Below are 21,079 nucleotides of genomic sequence, written 5' to 3' on the forward strand. Positions count from 1 at the left end.
TATTCTTTTTTTAATTTTTTTTTTTAGCAATTGTGAATAGGGCCGCTTTCTTAATTTCCCTTTCTGTTCACCATTATTGGTATATAAAATTACAACTGATTTCTGGATATTAATTTTGTATACTGTGACTTTGCTGAATTAATGTATCAGGTCTAGTAGATTCTCGGTGGAATCTGGGGGGTTCTCTATGTATCCACTAGAATTTTAAAGTGGCTCATTCTTTCACCCTACCTGTAAGAGTCTGCTCCACCACATGCAACCTACACTTTGTGAAAGCTGAAACTCAATGCCCCATTTAACTTGTTAACTTAACTATAGACTTCAGTTATTTAAGATTTTTTTAGATTTTCATAATTTAGTGTATCTCATTTGTCTGGCCTTTAATTACTCTTTGCTTCCATTTTTACTGTCCTCACATTAAGACCAGATTTCAATTTTAATAGTGGGACAAAATAAAAAAAGCAAAAAAGGAACAACCTGATGTTAAAACACCACACAATATAAAAAGCCTGTCTCAGATATGAATCAAATTAGGACTATCAGCCAGAAAATTTTTTATGATCATGATTAATGTGTTAAAGGTTATATTCATGACCAGATGAGGAATTTCAGAGAGATAAATATAAAGCATATTTTAAGTGTCGAGTAAAATTTGTGTTTAAAACACACTAGAATAGAGAGAGCCGGGATGGCGGTGTAGGTAGACGCACTGCACCTCCTCACACAACCAGAACTGAGGGAGAATCCAGCGGCAAGGGGGTCCGACACCAAGGAAATGCAAAATAAACATTCATCCAGACCGGTAGGAGGGGCGGAGACGGGCGCCAGGGTGGAGAGGACTCACGTGGCCGTGGCGGGACTGAGACTGGCGGAGTGTGAGACGAACGGGGCACGCAGTCCGAGCACTAGCAGACCCTGCAACCCTACATTTGTGCAGATAAACCGAGAGGGCCGGACTCAGAGTGGCAGAGAGCGGGGCAGGCAGAGCAGTGGGTAGCACCCAGGGGCCCCACATTCACACGCAGATGGACCTGGCGAACGGTGGGGAGTGAGGCAGACTGTGCAACCCAGGGCTCCAGCTCCGGGAAATAAGGCCTCAAACCTCTGATTGAAGGTGGCCGTGGGTGTTGGGGCGGCTGCAGGGGAGACTCCCAGCCTAACGGGAGAGGTCGTTGGAGAGACCCACGGGGACCTGGAGTGTGCACAGGCCCACCCACTGGGGAGCCAGCACCAGGGGGGCCCAGTTTGATTGTGGGTGTCAGAGTGGGGTACTGGGGTCCGTAGGGGAGTAGGGCGGGCGCCATTGCTCCCTCTTGGCCCCTCCCCCACGTACAGCATCACAGCACAGCGACCAGCGTTACCCTGCCCCGGGGAACACCTAAGGCTCCACCCCTTAAAGTAACAGAAGCGCCAAGACAAAAAAAAAAAAAAAAGGCCCAAATGACAGAACACTTCAAAGCTCCAGAAAAAATACAACTAAGCGAGGAAGAGATAGCCAACCTATCAGAGGCACAGTTCAAAGCACTGGTTATCAAGATGCTCACAGAATTGGTTGAATCTGTTTGAAAAGTAGATGAAAAAGTGAAGCCTATGCAAATAGAAATAAAGGAAAATGTACAGGGAACCAATAGTGATGCGAAGGAAACTGGGACTCAAATCGACGGTGTGGACCAGAAGGAAGAAACAAACATCCAATCAGAAAAGAATGAAGAAACAAGAACTCGGAAAAATGAGGAGAGGCATAGGAACCTCCAGGACATCTTGAAACGTTCCAACATCCGAATTATAGGGGTGCCAGAAGGAGAAGAGGAAGAACAAAAAATTGAAAACTTATTTGAACAAATAATGAAGGAGAACTTCCCTAATCTGGCAAAGGAAATAGACTTCCAGGAAGTCCAGGAAGCTCAGAGAGCCCCAAAGAAGCTGGACCCAAGGAGGAACACACCAAGGCACATCATAATTACATTACCGAAGCTTAAACACAAGGACCTACATCCAAGATTCCTGTATCCAGCAAAGCTATCATTTAGAATGGAAGGGAAGATAAAGTGCTTGTCAGATAAGGTCAAGTTCAAGGAGTTCATCATCACCAAGCTCTTACTATATGAAATGTTAAAGGGAGTTACCTAAGAAAAAGAAGATCAAAAATAGGAACAGTAAAAATGACAGCAAACTCACAGTTATTAATGACCACACCTAAAACAAAAACAAGAGCAAACTAGGCAAACAACTAGAACAGGAACAGAACCATAGAGATGGAGATCACATGGAGGGGTGTCTATAGGGGAGTGGGAGAGGGAGGGGGTGGGAAAGGTACAGAGAATAAGTAGCATAGATGATAGGTGGAAAATAGACAGGGGGAGGGTAAGAATAGTGTAGGAAATGTAGAAGCCAAAGAACTTATAAGTATGACCCATGGACAGGAACTATAGGGGGGAATGTGGGAGGGAGGGGATGGGCAGGATGGAGTGGGGTGTGGGGGGGAAATGGGACAACTGTAATAGCATAATCAATAAATATATTAAAAAAACACACTAGAATAAAAGTAATGAATGCCTTTGGTGAATTTATCAATAAGTTAGACACAGTGAAGGAAAGAACACTGAACTTTAATATAGGTTAATAGATACGAAAATTAAGCACAAAGAATGCAAAAAGTAAAAAGAAAACCCAGAACAGTCAAGTACTATGAAGGAATGTTTTTATCTAACACATACATACACCATTGGAATGTGAGAGGAAAAAAATGGGTCAGAGGAAATATTTGAAAATATAACGGTGTAGAATTTTTTAAAATTAAGGAAAGTTATCAAACCAAAGATCCAAGAAACTTGTAGAACCTGATCAGGATAAATACCAAAACAAACAGAAACTAAATCGCAAAATAAAAATACTAAAACCCTTAGGCACTATATATTGAAGTGGCTAAAAACCAAAGATAAAAAGAAAAGTTTAAAGGTAGCCAGAGGAGGGAAAAAAGTACAAAGACAGAAAATAATTGAGTGACATTTTCAAATTGTGAAGGAAAAAAATATCTGCCAACTCAGAATATTATACGCAATACAAAAATAACTTCCAAAAATGAATGTGGTCCAGGTCCTAAGTTTGGGGCCTTCCTCCCCATGGCAGGAACCCTGGCTTCCAATTTTGCCTTTTTACCCCCAGATGATGGTGTAGGTGATGGGCCGGGGGGGCTGGAGCTGGGTAGGTTTGACCCTCTAACCTGTCTAGGCTGCCAGCATCCCTCTGTGTGCTCCCCTCCTCACAGACCAGGAACTGGCCAGGGGATTGGGCAGTCTCTGAACTGTGGCGGTTCTCAGTGCTCTAAAAGTTAACGATGACTTAATTCTCCAGTCAGAAAGAAGAGTAACATGACTGGGCAAGTTTCAGGAAAGTAACCCAGGGACTGTTTAGCATTTCTGTGTAAAGAACAGAAAACCAATGGCAACTCAAAGCCACAGGCTGACCTTTGGATGCCGGGATATCCTCCCATGTAGCCTGCCAGGAATGTGTCATTTCATGTCTCATGTCAATATCTCCTTTGTTTAGGAGAAGAAAGAGGAAAATACAGAAGGGAGCAGAGTAAGAACTTGAGTTCCTTTCTCTGGTGTTACCACTCCAAATACATTAAGCAGGAATTGTAGGTTTGCCAAACTGAATGTATATCGTCCAATTTCCTTATCTGCAAACATGCAGATGTATGTATGTTTGTATAATATATGATAGAAAAATTGGAAAAGATTCACACTCAAATATTAATAGTACTTCTAGGTGTCTACAGATATTTTTATTTTATTATCACTTAACATTATTTTTCAAATCTTCCTATAATAAACAGTTTTTTGCAAATTAATCTAAAAGACTGAGTAGAAGGTATTGACCAAGATTCTTTCTCTGACCATTGTAATTTTCCATCACATTTCAGGTTAGAGTGGGGCGTTAGCTGTAGATCTAAGATGTGAGCTATAGTTGGCATGAAAACAACTACTTGGGGCTGGCACCTAAAGGGAATCTAGAATTTTGGCTTCATTGAAAGCATGTATGACTAGCTCAGACAAGACCATACTAATCAAAGCACTCAGATCCTCAAAATTATAGATTCATTGATGTTTGCATAAGCATGTCAGAAGTGTTATCTGCAGTGAAAAATAGTGACATAAAGTACAATTCCAATTCTTAAACTTAGAACCATCTACAATGACGTGATGGCTATGAATTTTGCATCTGTAATGACCTGGGGAGCAACATGGACTTCTCATACATGTCCAGGCCCACAATGCCCAGTAGCTTTGCCCTAAAGGGAATCCTTGGGCATTATCATGGGAAATTTAGTTTTGTGCTCCCTTCCCTTCTGGCAAAAGCACAGAGTTGTATGATTGGTTGAGTCTTCTGTTCAGAGGAAATTAATACAAATAGCATTTCCCTTAGCTTGCGATATGGAGCCTGCAAAATGAATCACTGTGCAAAGAATTGCTGCCTATGCTGTTGTGTTTCTGTGCCACTATATATTTTTCTATCTTAGAAAGCCTAATGTATTACAAGAATCTCCACAGTTTCTTATAAAATAAGGGTAAGAGAGGAATGATTTATATAATATTAATTGTTACTTATATAAAAATTTAAAGTACCATTTAATTTATAATAATTTGAAAATAGTTTACAAGATGTCAAAAGCCAGATGGAAAGGGAAAATAATAGTGAATTAATTATGTGTTTTATTTTATGACTAAAATGTTGCTATGCAAAATATCTCTTAAGACTAAATTATTGCCTTTAATGTCTTTTATTATTTTGTTAACCTGGCTATGTGATTTTATAAGGTAAATTTATATATATGGAAATATGTAGAAATTGTCCTTCCACTATACTTTCCAGCATTTATGAATAAATAAGTACCCACACAAATTGAACTTGAGAGTTTCCAATTAGTTAGTTTTTGGAAAGAAAAGCCATTCCATGTAAGTGTCTACTTAACGACGGAAATTATTGACATTCATTATTTATATTGCCTGTGTTCAGGTTCCAGTTTTGGCTTAGTTATATTTTGCAAAACACACACACACACACACAAATATCTTACAACTGGTCAAATGAAAGTTCTCTCAAGTAAAACAAACAGGATTTCTAGAGAAAGTCACTTCTGTCACTGTAATAACAAAAGAAAGCAACTTTTAAATGTGGAAAGAACTCTGAGGCAGTGCTAACACTTCCATTAACAACATAAAATGTATCAAATGGAATTTAAAATTGAAGTGTCTTTTTCATAGACATATTCATAGAAAAATAAACTTAAAAAAATTAAACAGAAATATTTTTAGGACTGGCAACCTTTAAGGACTGCCCGAGCTAAGACATTCACCCGCAAGTCTCCGAGCCTTTCTCTCTATTTCCTCCGCAGCCTCGCTCAGCCTTCTGTGGCTTGTCTTCCCTAGACTCACCCATGTCTCTGTGATTTTCCACTCGTTACTCACCTCTCCGTTGTTTTCTTTTCTTAAACACAGATTTCCTTCCCAGTTCATCTGTTCCCTTTCTTCTATCAATGCTATCCTATATTCTCCTCTCTTCTGAAACCTTGTATTAAAATGTTGTAGAAGAAAAAACGCTGCATGTCTGTAAGAATTAGAAAAAAGCCAACTATTCTCCAGATTTCTGGAATACTCTATATTACTCTGTATCACCGACTTGGTTCCCTTTCACTTCTCATTACTTTTTGGCCTCAACTCCATCCCATAATGAAAATTGCTCTCACTAAAGCTCAGTGAAATCGGATAACTCCTTGTCCTACTAGATAGAGCATTTATTTTGGTATTTGACATATACATCATTTCTTTCTTCTTGGATACCTTTTTTTTTTCTTAAGTTCACTCAGGTTTCTAGCCACCCAGTTGCTTCTGTGATCACTCTGCTCAGTAATATACTTTCCCCATCTCTCCCTAATCTTCCTTTGTGTTAGCAAGGCCTCTTGGTTGTAACAGGAAATGAGTGGATTGAGTGGAAATTGGCTCAAAAATAGAAGTGTAACAGAGACTGGAGGAATCAGCTGGAAAAAAATGGGCAGGAACAAAGAAAGCAAAGGAGCCCTTCGTCAGGCTAAATCACGTCTCAACAGCAGGTCAGTGAGACTTGCTGTCACTTCTGCTGAACTTGGAATGCAGGCTCTCACTGACAATACCATTATAATGATGCAGGATACATTTGTTGCCATCTTCATATTTCTGCCTTTGCTAATAATTTTCTCTTTTGTGCCTGTTCATTTTCTCCCTCTCTCCATATTCTAAGTGTAGGTTAAGTGTGTTTGATTTGCCAAATCTAGGTCAAGTTTCCTCACTGTAGGTGCAAGGGGGATGGGAAAGTCAATATCTAGCCATTTATTTGGGCTTCTTGAGTGGGTGGTAACCTCCACCAGTCACCAAGACTATGTGGTATAAAACAAGATCAGATGTTGGCCATCTGATATACGCACTGCATCCACTTTATAACCTGTTTAATTCAACTTCCTCAAGTTGCTTTCTGTTCTTTTCTTCTCTTTATGCTCACTATCCAATGGATATGTCATCGCTAAATATGCCTCGGCTATGCTGATGACTACTAGGACTGTTTCTATCAATCTCTAGTAGGATCTCACCACTGAATAAATCTCGCATGGATTTTGGAGGATACTCTCTCAACAAACTAGCTACTATGTCTGAGTTCTTGATCTTAATTTTGATGACCATCTTACCCAGGCACCGAGTGACTCCCCTCTCCTTCAACCCTTTCATGTCTATTATGTCATGAGTCCTCGGGACTCTACCTCCTGAATTCTTTTGCATCTATCTCTGATTTCTCTTCATCACTCCCAATACTTGGCATTCATTTGAATCACTTGGAGAGGATTTTTAAAATGCAGATATAGACCCTATTCCTGCCCTACTCAATCAACTTCTACAGTGGTACTTTATAATCTATATTTTGCAAAAAAAATCCTCAATTGTACTTGAACAACAATAAGAAAATTCTTCAGACAATTCCGATGTGCAATCCGGTTGAGGAATCACTGGCCGTAACTATCAGCTTTCTGTCTAGTAGTCCCGACTCCAATTTCCCCTCCCAACAGCCTATTCTCTACACTACTATGCATCCATTCTTTTATAGTGTCTCACAGAACCACTCTACATCTCTTAATTCTCAGTGCCTGCTTATTGCCTGAAAATAAAGTTCAAGATTCTTTACCTGGAATTCAATTCACTTTATTAGCCCAGCTGTTCATCAAACTCTGCTTACCTTGACCCTGCACCCATGTTTTAAATGAAAATTTCCCTATTTCAATCAATGGTTTCCCCATAATTATAACACATGTTTAGAATGCATTTCTTTTTTTCTAAATATGCCACACATTTTGAAATGAAATTATTGCTTTTTCTTCCACTTGTAAAATTACCTCAAAATAAATTCTATTATAGAGGTAAGGAAATGAATGGGGGATTCTGATATGATGGTTTTCATTTCAACTCTCTTCCCCTATATTTATGTCATACATCCTGAGTGACATATTCCATTTCATTTCAGGCAACATTGAGTGAAGACATGGAGAGGGAAAATGCAACATTGCTGACAGAGTTTATTTTCACAGGACTTATATACAAACCAGAGTTGCAAATCCCCTTGTTCCTGCTGTTCTTGGTGATATATCTCCTCACCATGGTGGGAAACCTTGGTCTGATTGCTCTCATCTGCAACAACTTTCACCTTCATACTCCCATGTACTTACTCCTGGGGGATTTAGCCTTTGTGGATGCTTGGGTGTCATCTACAGTCACCCCCAAGATGCTGGTCAACTTCCTAATCAAGAGTAAAAAGATCTCTCTCTCTGAATGCATGATACAACTTTTTTCCTTTTCATTCAGTGCAACCACAGAATGTTTTCTGCTGGCAACAATGGCGTATGATCGCTATGTAGCCATATGCAAACCATTACTTTATCCAGTGATTATGACCAATAGACTATGCATCTGGCTGTCAGTCTCATCATTTGTAGGTGGTGTGCTCCATGCTTGTATTCATATAGGTTTTTTATTCAGACTAACCTTTTGTAATTCTAATATAATACATCACTTTTACTGTGACATCATGCCATTGTTTAACATTTCTTGTACTGACCCTTCCATTAATGTTCTGCTGGTTTTTATTTTCTCTGGGTCAATACAGGTGTTCACCATAGTGACTGTTCTCATCTCTTATACACTTGTTCTCTTTACAATCTTAAAAAAGAAGTCTGTACAAGGCATAAGGAAAGCCTTCTCTACCTGTGGAGCCCATCTCCTATCTGTGTCTTTATTCTTTGGTTCTCTTCTCTTCATGTACATGCGCCCTGAATCTGCTGAAGCAGATGACCAAGACATGATGGACTCTCTGTTTTACACTGTTATCATTCCTTTGCTAAATCCAATGATCTATAGTCTGAGAAATAAGAAAGTCCTAGATTCACTGGCAAAAATGTTAAAGAGAAGTGTTTAGATCTCACACTAATATATGTCCTCTCTTTATTAAAACAGTCACAAAATTATGCAGATAAATGTAACTCCGTTTTGGTTAGTGTTCAAGATTTTTGCGATTGCAATTGCCCTACAGTTTTAATGACTTAAGGTGTTAGTACTAACATTCTCCTTAAAAACATGTATATGTTGTTCAAAAAATACAAATAATTTTAAACGAATATCATGCTGGAATAATTAAAGCTGAAAATAAGTGAAAATATTTTACATGCCCTTAAATTCTTCAATGTAGCTTTATAAAATTATTAAGCACTAATATAGTGTGGTTTCTCTGAACAGGACTTGATTAGGATGTCTTTGATAATCGTGCAGCTTGTGCAGTCTGAAGCTCACATCACATTTAACTCTACAAAGCAGACAGGTTTGTAGTTGAGTGAATAGAGGCAAATCCCAAAAGGTCTTTCATTTCACACTATTTGGGAAATGGTGACTTTCACTTCTTGTGGGCGTTCAACTCATGTCACAGAAAGAAATAAACAGGAATGAGAAAACAATGATTTTAAAAATGACAAGGAAAAAAAATGAGAAGGGAGTTAAGACAGTGAAGGTCAGGCCAAGCTGTAAGATAATGCTCTTAGCTCAGGAAGCTTCCATGAGTAATGAGAAGAGGGAAGTTGCCTCTAATGCTCTGAACACCTTTAAATGCACTTTGGAGCTGTGTTTGTATGTTGTAGGCTACTCTGAAAAGCTTCATTAATGCAGGAAGCTAAGAATGTGATTGCAGAAAAACTGAAGTGGGCATACAGAGGAAAAGAGAAGTGGCAGAATAGAAAGAAAATGTTCGATCTTCCTAGAATTTTTTTTAAATGATTCTAGTAAGATAAAAAACATCAGCAAATAAAATTTTGGGGGATGATTCATTGAGACTAGGACTTCAAATGCATATTACCAAAGTTCAAATAATATTAATATAACATGATGTCATAATACCCAGTGGGTCACTGGAAAAGACATGAAAAATAAGCAAGATATTGAATGATTTTTCCCCAAAAGTCCTTAAATGTTAGCTTTTATCTCACTCCATACTCAAAGTATAATAAGTGGCCCATCTTCAGGTGCCCTCTTGCCCCTCCTTTCCCAACACTGAAATCCATACACTTTCTTAATGACACACCAAAGCCCTTACCTAAAAACTACCCATCTGTGTTTGCAAAACTCTTGTGACTTATCCTCTATATCCTGGTGATACTCTTCCTAAACATAGCTCCAGGTTATTCTTTACAAACAGAACTTGGATTAAACCCTACTCCTTTCAATGACTTTTAATGGATTGTCATTGCTACTGGATTATGTATCTAGATCTGCATACATACATGTGAACTTATTTGTTCATGTGCGTGTTCCTAAAAAAAAAAAAAAAGAATTGTGGACCTTTTATAACTTTTTGGGGGAACCATGATTGACAGTAATGATAGCCAATCAAAACCCTACTGCCTCATTTCAATATGCTTAATTAGAGGGAAATCTGTCCTTTAGAAACAAATGAATTGTCAAGCTGGATCGTTTTGTACCATCATTCTTATTTTTTAAAATGTTATTTATTTATTTTTAGAGAGGGGGGAGGGAAGGAGAAACAGAAAGAGAGAAACATCAATGTGTGGGTTGCTCCCCACATGCCCCCAGCTGGGGACATGGCCCACAACCCAGGCACATGCCATGACCGGGAACCGAACCAATGACCCTCTGGTTTGCAGGCTGGCACTCAATACACTAAGCCACAGCAGGCAGGGCCCATCATTCTAAAAATAACCATATATACGATTTTCCACTTGTTATAATAATGTGATGTTAATCTCTTCTGAGGAGGTACCCTTTAAATGAGACTTGACAGCAATAATTGACAATCTTATGATGTTTCCTGTATTTTTCAAGAAAAAGAAATCAAGCCACTAAATGTAAACTGACTTTAATATTTGTAAACAAATATTACAATATTTGAGATTGTAATACTGGGCCAAAACAGCAAGGCTTACAATAAACCCACTTTAAATATAAAGACCTAAGTATTTTAAAAGTAAAAGATGAGAGAAATAAGTCATGAAAATACTAGAAAAATGGAAGTGGCTATATCAATATACACCAGTTTGATGTTACTGATATTATTGAACACTCCACCCAACAGCAGCAGAATACATAGTATTTGAAAACACACAAGGAATGTCTAGCAACATATGATACCCTTTTTAGCTGAATATGGAACTTATGTGTCCTTTTTTTCTTTAAAATATTTTATTGTACTCTATATTTTTTGTATAATATTTTAAATTGGGGAGGCATTTTAAAGGGTACAAGAGCATTTTAAATTTATTATGCTATTTTTTTCTCAAGAACACATCTCAAACTCATTGCCCTCACTGAAGAAATGATTATTGACAAGAGCCAAATGATTTGTACCTTCCCAAAGAATTTACCTTTTACTGGAGACCAGTACTTTAAAAGAAAAGAGTACAGGTGAGATCATATGGTATTTGTCCCTCACCGCCTGGCTTATTTCACTTAGCATAATGCTCTCCAGTTCCATCCATGCCATTGCAAAGAGTATAAGATCCTTCTTTCTCTCTGCTGCATAGAATTCCATTGTGTAAATATACCATAATTTTTTAATCCACTCATTTGCTGATGGGCACTTAGGTTGCTTCCAGTACTTGGCTATTGTAAATTGTGCTGCTATGAACATTGGGGTGCATGGGTTCTTTTGGTTTGGTGTTTCAGGGTTCTCACCTTTAACTGGAACATAATCAACAAAAGAAAAAAAGCAAACAAAATATAACCAGAGACATTGAAATTAAGAACAATCTAACAATAGCCAGAGGGGAGTGGGGAGGGGATAGTGGGGAGAGGGGTCTGTAGGAGCTACTATAAAGGACACAAAGACAAAATCAAGGGGGAGTGTAGAGGTGGGGGAGGTAGGTGGGACTGGTTGGGGTTGGGTGGAGGAATAGGAAGAAAATGCAGACAATTGTAACTGAATAAAAATAAATTAATTAATTAAAATAAAATAAAATAAAAGAGTACAGTTCTTATGCTGTTGTTTTGGTTTCTTTTCTTTCTATATCTTCCTTTTCTTTCCTTTTCTATCCCTTCCTTCCTTTCTTTCTTCCCTGTTGTGGACAGGTCAATTCAGATACTAATAGGGCATCTTTTTCAAACAATAAGAAATGTGGAACTTTTATAACTTTTTCTTGGGAAGCAGGATCGACATTAATGATAGACATTTGTATATTTAGTTATACCCAAGTAAATTTCATAATAATAAATACACATTTAGTGGAACTTGTTTAATCTTATATATAAAGAATATCATATAAGTAAAATTGTTTTCACCTTGAAGACATTAGTAAGTCCTATTATTTCTCCTGAGGTTGTTACTATGATTTCTGTTATATTATAATCGATTATAATATACAGTCACTTAATAAGATTTATTATAATATTAGGTATATTAATGAACTTTTTAGAAAATTTAAAGTTATGCAATAAAAATAAAAAATATGCTGATTCTGGAAGATGCAATAAATTATGGAATATATTTTATGACAATGGCATCCAAAACGGAACTAAAATACGAATAATCACTAAAACAAACAAACAAATACAAATGTGCACTGATTATCCAAAGCAATGAATCCCCATGGACAGTACAGCAAAAATTTTTTAAGTATATTTTATTGATTATACTATTGCAGTTGCCCTGCTATTTCCTCCTTTGTCCCCCCACACAGCAACCCCCACTCCCTCAGGCAATCCCCCTACCATTGTTCAAGTCCATGGGTCATGTGTAAAAGTTCTTTGGCTGCTCCATTTCCTATATTGTACTTCACATCCCCAAAGAAATTCTGTAACTACCTATTTGTACTTAATCCCTTCACCTCTTCACCCATTTTCCCCCTCCCCCTCCTACCTGGCAACCTTCTGGTAACTTCTATTTTCTTGCTTTTAAGAGTCTCTCTCTCTTTGTCTTTAACCTTTGGCCTTTTAATAATGATGTGTCTTGGAGTGGGCCTCTTTACATCCATCATAATTGGGGCTCTGTGTTTCCTGCAATTGTATGTCTATTTCCTTCACCAAATTAGGGAAGTTTTCTTTCACTATATTTTCCAAATAAATTTCCAATTTCTTGCTCTTTCTCTTCTCCTACTGGCACCTCTATATTGGTGAATGTTGGACTTCTCCAACTGCTCAGAAACTCCTCATTTTTTTAAAATTCTTTTTTCTTCTTGTTCTGTTTGGTTGTTTTTTGCTTCCTGTTGTTCTATATCATTGATTTGATTCTTGGCTTCACCCACTCTACTGTTGCTTCCTTGTAAATTTTACTTTATTTCAGTTACTGTATCCTTTTATTCTGACTGGATCTTTTTTATGCTGTTGAGGTCCTCGCTAAGTTCCTTGAGCATCCTTATAACCAGTGTTTTGAACTCTGCATCTGATAGATTGCTTATCTCCACTTGGTTTAACTCTTTTTCTGGAGTTTTGATCTGTTTCTTCATTTGGGCCATGTTTCTCTGTCTCCTTGTTCTGGCAGTCTCCCTGAGTTTGTTTCTATGTATTAGGTAGAGCTTCTTTGACTCTGTGCCTTGGTAGTGTGGCCTAATGTAGTAAATGTCCTGTAGGGTCCAGTGGCACAGCCTCTCCCATCACCCAAGCTGGGTCCTTGAGGAGCGCACTTTGTGTGGGCTGAGTACACCCTCCTCTTGTAGTTGAGCCCCGGTTGCTATTGACAGATAAACAGGAGGAATTTACCCAGTTCAGTCAGCTGCAAGGACTGGCTCTGACCAGTGCCCACCAACCTCTGCCCTCCGTAGAGGATCAGCTCTGTGTTGGCAGGGTGGTGGTGCTCTGACATGGTTGTAGCTGCCCACTGGGTGCATTGGCCCTTGGGTTTCCCAGGTGGTGGAGGCCAAGGTCAGGCCTCACCGGTGTTTTGCCGGGGGCCACCCTGCCTGAGCTATAAAGTGATCTGAAATGGCTGCCGGGCTTGGAGATTCCCAGGCAAAGCCAAGCTGTGAATGTAAGCTGGCTGCTGCTGCTAGTGCCAGGCCTGGGGCTCACTGAAGCCAGCTGTGGCTTGTTTGATAGGATTTAAGAATTTGTGAAGCAAGATTCAAGACCAGCCATTCATATGGAACAGCAGCTTGGGTGGGCCTATAAGTGGGGTGGGGTGGAGTCTCTGGGGATCTCCAAGGTGGGTCAGACAGTGTTAGCCAGGTTGATGGAGTCTCAGATATGGCACCAGCTTGCTGACTCTGTGGGGGGAGGGTTTAGAAAGGGACAAAGGCCTCTGCTCACCTTGATGCCAGACCCTTCAGCTTTTCCCTGTATACCACTTGCGCCTTTCACGCTGCCACCTGGTACTGGAGCTCAGAGGAAGTGAGTCTGAGTAGGTGAGTCCATGTGCAGGTTCTTTAAAAGGATAGGCTTGGGGTTCCAGCAGTTTCTTCCTCTGACTCAGTTCCCAGGGGTTTTTTGCAGCCAGAAGTTGTGGGGTCTTACCTTTCTAGCACTGGAATCCTGGGCTGTGGGGCCTGGTGTGGGGCTGGGATTCCTCGCTCTCAAGATATCCCTACAGAATTTATTCCACCACATGTGGATGTGGGGCCAGCTCATTCTGCATCCACACCCCTCCTTCCAATCTGGATGGACATGGTTTCTTCAATCCCATAATTGTCAAACTTCCATTCATCTTGATTCTTCATGGTTCTGAGTGATGGCTGTTCTATATTTTAGTTTTAATTTTGATGTGGTTTTTGAAGAGGTGAGCAATGTTTGCCTATACCACCATCTTGACCATTTCAAGCAAACCATTTTCAAGCTTTGGTATTGCACATAACTCTATTGATTCCTGGGAAATGATGTGAATGTTGTCTCTGACTATGAGAACATTAAAAAGCCCCTGAAGATCCTGTACAGCAAGTACCATGCACCCATATTGAAAGGACTCTCCTCTGAGACAAGCTAGATATTCAAGAACTCTTTAGGAGATCATTGTAGACTGGTAATTGGACATGGCTGAAAAGGTTTTATCAAAGATATTGATCAGAAGTGCAAGAGGAAGAAAAAGAGCAAAGAGCATTGGTGACAGATGGCTATTCTTTCCAAGTGTTTATATCCCAGTATCAATGGTGATGGAGCTGCTCAGCCCATGCTATCTGCTGCAGCAGGAATTGTCTAATTCATATCAGACAGATGACTCGAACGGGGACCGTCCCCTTTGAAATGCCTTCTTCCATTTCTGAAGACCCCAGTGCTTCCAGGCAGGAAAGGGAGCCTTTTGAACCCTTGTACACATCGGGGCATGTGGCCTCAGCAACCAAAGAACAAAACCTGACTACTCCGTGATGGGAAGAATAGTCGAGATCTTAAAGATGACTTTGTTCAGAATATTTTATGGACATTTGAAGATATTCATGGCGCCACCGTGCCTACATTTGGAAGAGGCAGAAATCCAGCAGTCAGCTTACATCTCAGGGATAACAGCAAACCAATTCCTGTGTTAAATGGAATTGACTATTGGTTGGGTAATTTTATATGCAATCTACCAGAGTTTGTGCTGGGTTTCCATGTAAGTGGAATTGTACAGAAGTATGAAATGGTAAAGACAGAAGAGATTCCCGATTTGGAAAACTCAATTTTTCTACTAATGTCATAAAAGACATTGCACAGAATCTAACTCTACCAAAGAAGGACACACCTATTGGCTATTTAAAGCAAGTGGCAGTGATACAGTAAAGCTCCACAATCTCACTACTCTTTGTGAACAAACTGAAGACAAATACCGAAACCCATTCACAAAGCCAGTGGCTATTCTCTTATATAAGGATGCTTACAACGTGATCATGAAGAAGAATCAAAATAAGAAACACTATGGGCCTATCTTAACTGTGTTAAACTGTTAGACAAAAGCAGACACCCTCAAAATAGTGCTCAGCGGATTACATGCTTTCAGAATTTTTCAACTGGATGAACCTAAAAAAGAAGAAAGTTCAGAATCTCCTTTAAATGAAAATTCTGGTGAAAGTTGTAGTGAAGAGGAGGAGATGCCAGACAGTGATGAAAACGGGTTCTGTAGCAGCAGTTCCTATCCTCTAGATGACAACAAAGCAGTAGCTATAATTAAGTCTGTGGGAGAATTGTCAGAAAATTGTTCCAGAAAAATACAAATCCATTCATCAACTCAGATCCAGCTGAGTCTTTCCAGTTTGCCATGGCACAGAAGAACACTGTAGACGTGGGCTTGGCTATGTTCTGGAGGGTTCAAAATCTGTGGATAGCAGCAGTAACAAAAAAAGCCACCTCCCTATGGCTGACCCCAACACCCAAATCCCATTAAAATATGGAGGTGAATCCACAAGGGGTGATTCCTGAGGGTCTGGAGAAGCAGAGGGCTTTGGGTTTTTTTTGACACAACTGGCTCCCTACAGAAGGGTAATTATCGCAGTCAATCTGGAATGACCCCTGGTTCTTGGCAACATAAACTAAGACTCCATTTGATTCTCTCACGTTATCAAAGGTCTATAATGTTTTTTCTAATGCTTCCATGAATCTTCAGAAATGTGGAAGAGTGTTACAATACATTAAATTAGCTTTGCAGAGCCACAACACTTACTACTGCCTCTGCACCGATAAGCTTTCTAAAATGCTGCTGTTTCTTTCTTAATATTTGATACTCTGTGGTGATATCCAGCTGATGCTGGCCCAGGATGCAAACAACAGAGCAGCACCCTTTTAGGAGTTTAATTACCAAATAAAAGAAGATCAGGAGATAGTACACAGCCCATACAGAACATCTGGGTGTCAAAGATTTGCCAGTGCAACTGATTTGTCTACAGACTTAAAAGTCAACTTTCAGTCCATTGTAAATATTATCAGGCTGCTAATGAAATCTTTCAATGTAGTGACTTAAAAAACCAACACCCAGAACGCTGTGTACAAGTATAGAATGGGTGATATTAGAAATGAAATCATTGCATTTTATATGAATCAGGCTCCTGTGTTACAGAGTGAGAGAGTGGTGAGCAAAAGTGTGTCTACTGCAGAGCAACTATGGTAAAAAAAAGATTTTCTTGTTTTGAAAAACGAGTTGACAACTTTGAGTCATTTGAGGAGGCTACAAATGTTGCCCTTTTATTATGTAACATGGGAAGACTCATGCAAATTTGTGCACAGGAGCACTGTGGCACAGGTGACGAATTTAACCATAAATTCTTCACCAGAAGAAGGTTTGTATTATAATAATGCTGTCAATTACTATTTGAAAGCTCTGAAGTCCATGGGAACATGAGACATACACCCCGCTGCCTGGGATTCAGTGAACTAGTTGTTCACCACTTAATTCACTGTGGCCACACGGCTACAACTCTTATGCTCTGTTATTCAGAGAAGGTCAAGAGCAGATTGGGAAAAGAAGTCAGTGAGGCTATGATGAAGTCCCTAAGACACTGCGACGTGGACTCGGTGGCTGCCCGGCAGCCCCTTTGTCAGTAACGAGCTGCAACCAACAGGCTGCAGCTAACAGGCTGGCGTCCACGTGCCACTCGTCCGAGGAATCAGGTTGGTGATGTGCACCTCAGGAAGCAGACCCGGGTGCTGGCCGATCTACATTACAACACAGCCGTGAAGCTTGTCCAGCCCCAGAAATAAACGCCATGTGAACACGCTCAGAGTGCAGTTAAAAAGAGTAGCATTTGCATAATTTCAGATGACTGCTCAGAGTAGCAATGTTGGAAAATTAAAAACACTATCTGTGGCTCCTGATACACTGGTGAGTACTAAACATGCATTCCAAATAATCAGAAAGAAGCCTATAGACTCAAGGAATCGGACCAGCCTGAGTGATAACACCACTCCAGCTGCCGATTCTGCCCCTACTCTGAATGGAGAAGTGCTCAAACTCCTCGGTATGTTTGAGTCGTGGCTGTGATTCCTGCTCCTTCAGTCCATCAAGCTGCTGTCTCCAACCAAAAAGAAAACAAGCAAGGACATGGAAGAAGATGTAGACTTCAAAACCAACAAGCAAATTTACTGCCAGCTTTTGAGAGCTACCGTTAACAAAAACAAGTCTTTTGGAAAGAATCGTCCTTCTCATCCACTTGCCGGACCAGCTTGCTCAGGGCAGCGCCGTTCAGAGGCTCACACCATGGCTGCATCCATCAGTGCCGTCAGTGCCTCCTGTCCTTGGGGGTCAGTGTGTCCACTCACTGCTCCGTTTAATTAAATACGTGGGAAATACCCACTTCCAACAGGCACCACAGTGGAAATTTGAGGTTCTCATTTCCCATGACAAGACAGGTCATGACCAAGCTCTTTGGATTCTTCACTAAAGATGCTAAAATCAGAATCAGACTTAAAGCTCCCTCTTTCTTTGAGAAGTGTGTGGTACCCCAATATTAGCAGACTTGCTGTGATGCAGTTACACTTTTAAGTATTTTTGAAGTTTGTTAAGCTACACGGATTTAAGACAATTAATTCGGATAAATGTTACCTTGGGTCAAGGGGAATTTTATCCAAGTGACTTTAGTGGTTAAAGTGCGTTAAATCTACAATATTTCCTTCTAAATGGCACAGAAAGATGCCACTTAAAGGTGAGATCATTGGAACTGAAGAGCATTATGCTAAGTGAAATAAGCCGGGTGGTTCCCTTTTCATTTTGATGGTGGTTTCTTTAGCTGTGCAGAAGCTTTTTATTTTGATTAAGTCCCATTTGTTCATTTTTTCCTTTATTTCCCTTGTCCTAGGAGATACATTGGCAAGAACATTATTATATAGGATATCTGAAATTTTACTGCCTATGTTTTCTGATAGGACTTTATGGTATCGTGACTTGTATTTAAATTTGTTATACATTCTGAGTTTATTCTGGGGTATGGTGTAAGTTAGTGGTCTAGTTTAGTTTAGTTTAATTTAGGTTTGTTTTTTTTTTTGCATGTACCATTCCAGTTCTCCCAACACCACTTATTAAACAGAACTATTTTTCTTTACTCTTCTGTATGCTCATGGCTCCTTTGTCAAATATTAATTGATCATAGAGACTTGGGTTTATTTCTGGGCTCTCTATTCTGTTCCATTGATCTATGTGTCTGTTCTTATGCCAGTACCAAACTGTTTTGATTACAGTGGACTTGGAGTATAGTTTGATATCAGGTATTGTGATCCCTCCAACTTTATTCTTCTTTTCAAGATTACTGAGGCTATTTGAGGCCTTTTTTAGTTCCATATAAATTTTTGGAGTATATGTTCTAGATCAGTGAAACATGCCATTGGTATATTATAGGAATTGTGTTGAGTCTATAGATTGCTTTGGGTAGTGTGGACATTTTAATGATGTTAATTCTTCCAATCCATGAACATGGTATACGCTTCCATTTATTTGTATCTTCCTCAATTTCTTTCTTCAGTGTTCTATAGTTTTCCAAGTATAGGTGTTTTACCTCCTCAGTTAAATTTATTTATAGGTATTTTATTTTTACTTACAAAAGTCATATCCCATCCAAGTTCCACTCTCTAAATATGATCCAACTGTTTAGGCTTATACTTTGTCCTGACAGTAATAGAAAATAGAGGACATGTTCCTTAGTTCCAAGGAACTTTGAATCTTGTTGAAGAAGACAAATAGCACTACCTAAGTGACTTGAAGCCAAAGATAAAGAATGAGTGTAAGGCTAATTGTGTTTCTACTGCTCTAGCTAAGCATTCTCCATGCACTTGCTGATTAATGGAAAAACTCTGTGTCTCCTTTAACTCTAAACAAACCTATAAAAGTTCATAGCCAGCAATAGAGGTTGACCAGGATGCCTGCTGTTATTATGTCTGAAAAAATTCTAAAGTTTCCTCCTCAGCTATACGTATAGTTTGCAGAAATAGAGCTGGGGTAAGAAAAAGTCCTTATTTATCTTCTTTTAGTTTCTCCCTGTGCAAGGTCCAAATCCTATCCAAATGACTGGTTGCTTGGAGCCATACATCTACCTCCTTATTACCTGTGCAGACAATGGAATATGAAAGCATGAAAGGATAAGGCCACATGAGTGGGTATTATGGAAATATATTAATTGTAGTCATTATTTTTAATAAGACTTAGGTGTATCAGATTCATAGTATTGGGCATAATGTTTTTACTGCAACAAAAATATATCCTGAAGCATAAGCAGTTTTAAAATTCTTCCTAGTTTCTCTTTCTGACTTTCATTGTTAGTGTACAAATATGCCATCAATTTCTGAATATTGACTTTGTATCCTGCTGTTTTGCCAAATTCACTTATTAAGTTGAGTAGATTTTTGGTGGAGACTAAAGGGTTTTCTATGTATACTATCATGTCATCTGCACATAATGACAGTTTTACTTTTTCCTTTCCAATTTGGATGCCTTTTATTTCTTTTTCTTGTCTGATCTCTGTGGCTAGAACCTCTAGTACTATATTGAATAAGAGAAGTGAAAGCAGACACCTTTGTCTTTTTCCAGATCTTAAAGGAAAAGGTTTTAGTTTTTGCCCATTCAGTATCCTGTCAGCTGTAGGTTTCTCATATATGGCTTTTCTTATGTTGAGGAATGCTCCCTCTATTCCCACTTTGCTGAGCGTTGTTATCATAAGCACTTAAAAGTATACATTTTCTTCTAGCACTGATTTAATGGCATTACACACATTTTGATATATTGTGTTTTCATTGTTTAATTCAAATTTTATTCTAGTTTTCATTGTTAATTTTTTCATGCATGGCTTTTTAGGAGTGCCTTGGTATTTACAAGTATTGTAATTTGTCTAGATATCTTATTATTTTTTTCTAATTTAACTTTATTGTGATTAAAAACATATCCTGTATAATCTTATTTCTCTTAAATTATTGGGGAGGTATAATGGTCCAGCATATGATTATCTCAGTGATAATCATGTGCACTTCTAAAGAATATAGTTCCTGTGAATGTTAATTGTATTGTTCTATAAACATCAGTTACATCAAGAAGATTGATAATGTTTTTCAGATTTTATCTCTGTTAACTAAAGTTTTGTCTAGTTCTTCTTTACCTTATTGAGTGGGGGGTGTTAAAATCTTCAACAAAGATAATAGGTTTATCTGTTTTACACTTTTATTAAATCAGTTCTTTTCCATTATTTTGAATGTGTATTATTAGGAGAATACACAGTTAGAGCTATTATGTCTTTATGACAAATTGATCTCTTTATTACTATAAAATGCTTCTTTTTGTTTCTGGTAATATTCTTTGTTTTACTATCTAGTGTTCTTATATTAATGTAGTTACTCCAGTTTCTTATGGTTACTCTGTTCATGGTATATATTTTTTCTTTTTAAAAGTATTTTAATATATAGCTATCTGTATATTTAAAGTAAACTTCTTGTACACAATATAGAGTTGGGTCTTGCTTTTTCCTTTTTTAAAATCATTATTATTGAAATATAATTTACATTTAATTAAATGCACCTATTTTAAATATACATACAATTGAATAAAATTTGACAAATTTTGACCCATGTAACTACTAGCACATTCAAGATATAGAACATTTCCATCACCCTAAACTTTCTCCTACCACTTC

The 21,079-nt window shown here is 38.6% G+C and overlaps 1 protein-coding gene and 1 pseudogene across 3 annotated transcripts; both read left to right on the forward strand.

Annotated features, from left to right (window-relative positions):
• The first annotated feature begins 4,447 nt into the window (after positions 1–4,447).
• LOC112297488 (olfactory receptor 5H2) lies at positions 4,448–10,096 on the forward strand. Of its 3 annotated transcripts, none has more exons than XM_053918313.2 (3): positions 4,448–4,570; positions 5,954–6,112; positions 7,549–10,096. In XM_053918313.2, the coding sequence occupies exon 3, from the start codon at positions 7,567–7,569 to the stop codon at positions 8,494–8,496; it is 930 nt and encodes a 309-aa protein (XP_053774288.1). In that variant the 5' UTR covers positions 4,448–4,570; positions 5,954–6,112; positions 7,549–7,566; the 3' UTR covers positions 8,497–10,096. The 3 variants fall into 3 exon arrangements, with proteins under 3 accessions (XP_053774288.1, XP_053774286.1, XP_053774287.1); XM_053918311.2 differs by having other exon boundaries at positions 5,958–6,112; XM_053918312.2 differs by lacking the exon at positions 5,954–6,112.
• Positions 10,097–14,293: 4,197 nt separating this feature from the next.
• On the forward strand, positions 14,294–17,851 carry LOC112320435 (erythroid differentiation-related factor 1 pseudogene; annotated as a pseudogene).
• Positions 17,852–21,079: the final 3,228 nt, after the last annotated feature.

Source organism: Desmodus rotundus, chromosome 2 (genome assembly GCF_022682495.2).
Source record: "Desmodus rotundus isolate HL8 chromosome 2, HLdesRot8A.1, whole genome shotgun sequence".
In the NCBI taxonomy this organism is placed as follows: domain Eukaryota; kingdom Metazoa; phylum Chordata; class Mammalia; order Chiroptera; family Phyllostomidae; genus Desmodus; species Desmodus rotundus.

Coding starts and splice junctions, on each gene's coding strand:
- LOC112297488 (XM_053918313.2), top strand. CDS start 7,567: ATGGAGAGGGAAAATGCAACATTGCTGACAGAGTTTATTTTCACAGGA.